The following is a 5,000-nucleotide window of genomic DNA, read 5'->3' as shown; positions in this document are numbered from 1 at the left end:
ACATTGCTATCACACGAATTGAAAAGCCTTATGGAAACCCTAATATTCTTGCAGAATTTATAGCCGGACAATTAAAAAATAGAGTTTCTTTTCGCAAAGCAATGAAAAAGGCTATAGAATTAACTGAACAAGCAGATACAAAAGGAATTCAAGTGCAAATTGCAGGACGTATCGACGGAAAAGAAATTGCGCGTGTTGAATGGATCAGAGAGGGTAGGGTTCCACTACAAACCATTCGCGCTAAAATTGATTATTGTTCCTATACAGTTCGAACAATCTATGGGGTATTAGGCATCAAAATTTGGATCTTTATAGAAGGGGAATAATAAACCTTTATTTCCCTTTGCATTCTATCCAGCGATGTAACAAAAAATGATAAATTAGTTTCTTCTTTTTCTTTTCTGTTCAATAAAAAAAATGAACAATAATAATTCTATTATAATTCTATAGGGTTTAATAAAAATTTAATTCATCTTTTGATAAAATTGCTATGCTTAGTGTGTGACTCGTTGGTTTTTTGAGGGTTAGTATAAAAAAACAGCCCCATAGTATAAAAATATAAACAAATAACTATAGAAGTAATAACCAACTCATCACTTCGTATTATCTGGATCCAAAGAACCAGTCAAGATATGATATATTGTTCATATTGTTGTAGCAACTGAAATCTTTTTTATTAAAAAATATGCTTCTAAGTTGTCAATCGAAATAAAAAAGAAAGGGTATGGATAATTGGAAGGATGAGAGAAAGAAAGAAAAAGGATATTGATGATATATAATTCCAATATGTAAGGTCTATGAGTCATCTCAGAAAAAATCTGCGTAATAAAGCACCAATACGGATTCATCATTAAATGGATCTGCTCGTCGAACAAAAAATAAAGAGCTTCGAGCCAATAAAGACTAAGAATATTGACTCAAGAACTAATAGCTCCGTTGTAAAATTCAGACCTAACCATTAAGTAAGAAGCGATGGGAACGATGGAACCTATGAATTCAAAAGATTTTAGTGAAAATGAATTCGAATGATTCATTGATCGGGATGGCGGAACCGGCCAGAGACCAATTCATCTATTCGGAAAAGTTATGAACTAATGATAGAACTGAAATAGAAATTGAAAGAGTAAATATTCGCCCGCGAAAACTTTATTTTCTTGGATTGCTAAAATTGGGTCAACCCAATACGATAAAGAGTAAAACAAAAGAAAGATTTGTTTTAACATTCTAAAAGATATAAATATAAGAAAAAAGAGTTATTTAATATATATTTAATATATTTAGATTTAGTTATCTATACAAACAAGATACACAAATGAATAATAGATTTGATCTAGATTAAATGAAATCAATGATTCAGTATATTACTTATTAAATACATGTATATCTTAATTCAAATTATATTCTATCTGAATTGAATTCAAAATCTTTAATTTGAATTGATTTCATTCGCGAGGAGCTGGATGAGAAGAAACTCTCACGTCCGGTTCTGTAGTAGAGATGGAATTCAAAACAAACCATCAACTATAACCCCAAAAGAACCAGATTCCGTAAACAACATAGAGGAAGAATGAAGGGAATATCTTATCGAGGTAATACTATTTGTTTTGGTAAATACGCTCTTCAGGCACTTGAACCCGCTTGGATCACATCTAGACAAATAGAAGCAGGTCGACGAGCAATGACACGAAATGCACGTCGCGGTGGAAAAATATGGGTCCGTATATTTCCAGATAAACCAGTTACAGTAAGGCCCGCAGAAACACGTATGGGTTCAGGTAAAGGCTCTCCCGAATATTGGGTAGCTGTTGTTAAACCAGGTCGAATCCTTTATGAAATGGGTGGAGTAACAGAAAATATAGCCCGAAGGGCTATTTCAATAGCAGCGTCCAAAATGCCTATACGAGCTCAATTCATCATTTCGGGATAAAAAAGAAATAGGCCTTAAAAATAGCGGGTGCAGGTTTCTTTTTTTGAACAAATAATATTTCTTTTTTTCTTCGACCTTTGTATTGTAAAAAACAGAAAAAAAAAAAAAAAAAAAAAAATGATATGATTCAACCTCAGACCCATTTGAATGTAGCAGATAACAGCGGGGCTCGAGAATTGATGTGTATTCGAATCATAGGAGCTAGCAATCGTCGATATGCTCATATTGGTGACGTTATTGTTGCTGTGATCAAAGACGCAGTTCCAAACATGCCTCTAGAAAGATCAGAAGTGGTCAGAGCTGTAATTGTCCGTACTTGTAAAGAACTTAAACGTGACAACGGTATGATAATACGATATGATGACAATGCTGCAGTTGTGATTGATCAAGAAGGAAATCCAAAAGGAACTCGCGTTTTTGGTGCGATTGCCCGAGAATTGAGACAGTTCAATTTTACTAAAATAGTTTCATTAGCTCCCGAGGTATTATAAAATGAGACTACGATATGGTTATAGGTTATAGTAGGGTATTTAAAAGAAATAGATTAAGATTAATTTAGTAGATTTTGTCTCACGTATATACCTTTCAAAATTCATATTAATATTCATAAACAAATACGTAAAAAAAAAAAAAAAAAAAAAAGAAAAACATGTTGATTATATCCAAATTTGGAGGCACCAATCATTTTAATTAATCATGAGTAGTGATACTATTGCTGACATAATAACCTCTATACGAAATGCCGATATGTATAGAAAAAGCGTGGTTCGAGTAGCATCTACTAATATCAGCCAAAGTATTGTTAAAATACTTTTACGAGAGGGTTTTATCGAAAACGTGAGAAAACATCGAGAAAACAACAAAGATTTTTTGGTTTTAACCCTACGACATAGAAGGAATAGGAAAAGGCCTTATCGAAATCTTTTAAATTTAAAACGGATCAGTCGGCCGGGTCTACGAATCTATTCTAACTATCAAAGAATTCCTAGAATTTTAGGCGGGATGGGAGTTGTAATTCTTTCTACCTCTCGGGGTATAATGACAGACCGGGAGGCTCGACTAGAAAGAATAGGCGGAGAAATTTTGTGTTATATATGGTAATTTTTCTAATATCCGAATTGAATAGGAAACTTCTTTTTTGTGAAAAAGAAAAGAGAAGGAGTGGGTTGTCTAATAGGGTTCTTCCTCCACTAGTTGATACTTCAAGGAGGTTTGACCTGGAATGAAAGAACAAAAATGGATTCATGAAGGTTTAATTACTGAATCGCTTCCCAATGGCATGTTCCGGGTTCGTTTAGATAATGAAGATATGATTCTAGGTTATGTTTCAGGAAAGATCCGACGTAGTTTTATACGAATATTGCCAGGAGATAGAGTCAAAATTGAAGTAAGTCGTTATGATTCAACCAGAGGTCGTATAATTTATCGACTCCGCAACAAAGATTCGAAAGATTAGGTTTTTTTCAACTTCACTATTTCTTTTTCTTTCGCAGGAATACGATTCAAAATCGAAAATTACAATAAACTTATTTTCTTCCAAGAAAAGGATTCAAAATTAAAGTAAGGAGTGGCAAATATGAAAATAAGAGCTTCTGTTCGTAAAATTTGTGAAAAATGTCGACTAATCCGTCGTCGGGGACGAATTATAGTAATTTGTTCCAACCCAAGACATAAACAAAGACAAGGATAATAAGACTCGTTAAAGACCCAATATACAAATAAGAAGGGGGATCTTTTTTGACATGAAATGGATATATCCATATATCTCTGACTCAAATTTATGAGATGATAAAATATGGCAAAAGCTATACCGAAAAAGGGTTCACGTGGACGTATTAGTTCGCGTAAGAGTATACGTAAAATACCAAAGGGGGTTATTCATATTCAAGCAAGTTTCAATAATACCATTGTGACTGTTACAGATGTACGAGGGCGAGTGGTTTCTTGGTCCTCTGCCGGTACTTGTGGCTTCCAAGGTACAAGAAGAGGGACGCCGTTTGCTGCTCAAACCGCAGCGGCAAATGCTATTCGTGCAGTAGTAGATCAAGGTATGCAACGAGCAGAAGTCATGATTAAAGGTCCCGGTCTTGGAAGAGACGCAGCATTACGAGCTATTCGCAGAAGTGGTATACTATTAACTTTCGTACGGGATGTAACCCCTATGCCACATAATGGCTGTAGACCCCCGAAAAAAAGACGTGTGTAGAAATCAAAATTGAAGATATTTCAATAGCAAGAGAAACAAGAGAGCAAGAGAAACAAGAGAAATAAATGATTCAATGATCAGATCAAATAATATTATTATGGTTCGAGAGAAAATAACAGTATCTACTCGGACACTACAGTGGAAGTGTGTTGAATCAGCAGCAGACAGTAAGCGTCTTTTGTATGGGCGCTTTATTCTGTCTCCGCTTATGAAAGGTCAAGCAGACACAATAGGCATTGCGATGCGAAGAGCTTTGCTTGGAGAAATCGAAGGAACATGTATCACACGCGCAAAATCTGAGAAAATCTCACACGAATATGCTACCATAATGGGTATTCAAGAATCAGTACATGAAATTTTAATGAATTTGAAAGAAATCGTATTGAGAAGTAATCTCTATGGAACTTGTGAGGCGTCTATTTGTGTCAGGGGCCCTGGATATGTAACTGCTCAAGATATCATCTTACCGCCTTATGTAGAAATCGTCGATAATACACAGCATATAGCTAGCTTGACGGAACCCATTGAGTTGGTTATTGGATTACAAATAGAGAAGAATCGTGGATATCTTATAAAAGCGCCAAATACCTTTCAAGATGGAAGTTATCCTATAGATCCTGTATTCATGCCTGTTCGAAATGCGAATCATAGTATTCATTCTTATGAAAATGGTAACAAAGAGATACTATTTCTCGAAATATGGACAAATGGAAGTTTAACTCCTAAAGAAGCACTTCACGAAGCCTCCCGGAATTTGATTGATTTATTGATTCCCTTTTTACATACCAAAGAAGAAAATTTAAGTTTAGAGGACAATCAACACATAGTTCCTTTACCCCCTTTTACCTTTTATGATAAATTGGCTAA

At 34.8% G+C, this 5,000-nt stretch overlaps 8 protein-coding genes across 8 annotated transcripts in view; all 8 read left to right on the top strand. All coding sequences in view use genetic code 11, as the record gives it.

The window, feature by feature from the left end:
• The window catches only part of rps3 (ribosomal protein S3), a 657-nt gene extending 331 nt beyond the window's left edge, over positions 1-326 (top strand). Inside the window, exon 1 of the mRNA in view lies at positions 1-326. This exon is cut by the window's left edge and continues 331 nt beyond it. Within this exon, the coding sequence (YP_588156.1) occupies positions 1-326 (326 nt within the window).
• A 1,190-nt stretch (positions 327-1,516) lies between these two features.
• Positions 1,517-1,927, top strand: rpl16 (ribosomal protein L16). The gene has a single exon. It carries the CDS (start codon positions 1,517-1,519, stop codon positions 1,925-1,927), a length of 411 nt encoding a protein of 136 aa, YP_588155.1.
• Positions 1,928-2,049: 122 nt separating this feature from the next.
• On the top strand, positions 2,050-2,418 carry rpl14 (ribosomal protein L14). Its single transcript has one exon. It carries the CDS (start codon positions 2,050-2,052, stop codon positions 2,416-2,418), a length of 369 nt encoding a protein of 122 aa, YP_588154.1.
• Positions 2,419-2,623: 205 nt separating this feature from the next.
• rps8 (ribosomal protein S8) lies at positions 2,624-3,028 on the top strand. Its single transcript has one exon. It carries the CDS (start codon positions 2,624-2,626, stop codon positions 3,026-3,028), a length of 405 nt encoding a protein of 134 aa, YP_588153.1.
• A 121-nt stretch (positions 3,029-3,149) lies between these two features.
• infA (translation initiation factor 1) lies at positions 3,150-3,383 on the top strand. The gene has a single exon. It carries the CDS (start codon positions 3,150-3,152, stop codon positions 3,381-3,383), a length of 234 nt encoding a protein of 77 aa, YP_588152.1.
• A 120-nt stretch (positions 3,384-3,503) lies between these two features.
• rpl36 (ribosomal protein L36) lies at positions 3,504-3,617 on the top strand. The gene has a single exon. The coding sequence runs from the start codon at positions 3,504-3,506 to the stop codon at positions 3,615-3,617; it is 114 nt and encodes a 37-aa protein (YP_588151.1).
• A 105-nt stretch (positions 3,618-3,722) lies between these two features.
• On the top strand, positions 3,723-4,133 carry rps11 (ribosomal protein S11). Its single transcript has one exon. The coding sequence runs from the start codon at positions 3,723-3,725 to the stop codon at positions 4,131-4,133; it is 411 nt and encodes a 136-aa protein (YP_588150.1).
• A 97-nt stretch (positions 4,134-4,230) lies between these two features.
• rpoA (RNA polymerase alpha subunit) overlaps positions 4,231-5,000 on the top strand; it is a 1,008-nt gene continuing 238 nt past the window's right edge. The window contains exon 1 of the mRNA in view: positions 4,231-5,000. This exon is cut by the window's right edge and continues 238 nt beyond it. Coding sequence (YP_588149.2) covers positions 4,231-5,000 — 770 coding nt within the window.

Source organism: Helianthus annuus, chloroplast, assembly GCF_002127325.2.
Source record: "Helianthus annuus chloroplast, complete genome".
In the NCBI taxonomy this organism is placed as follows: Eukaryota; Viridiplantae; Streptophyta; class Magnoliopsida; order Asterales; family Asteraceae; genus Helianthus; species Helianthus annuus.
Note: the sequence above shows the minus strand (reverse complement) of the source record. Positions and strands in the feature narration are given on the sequence as shown.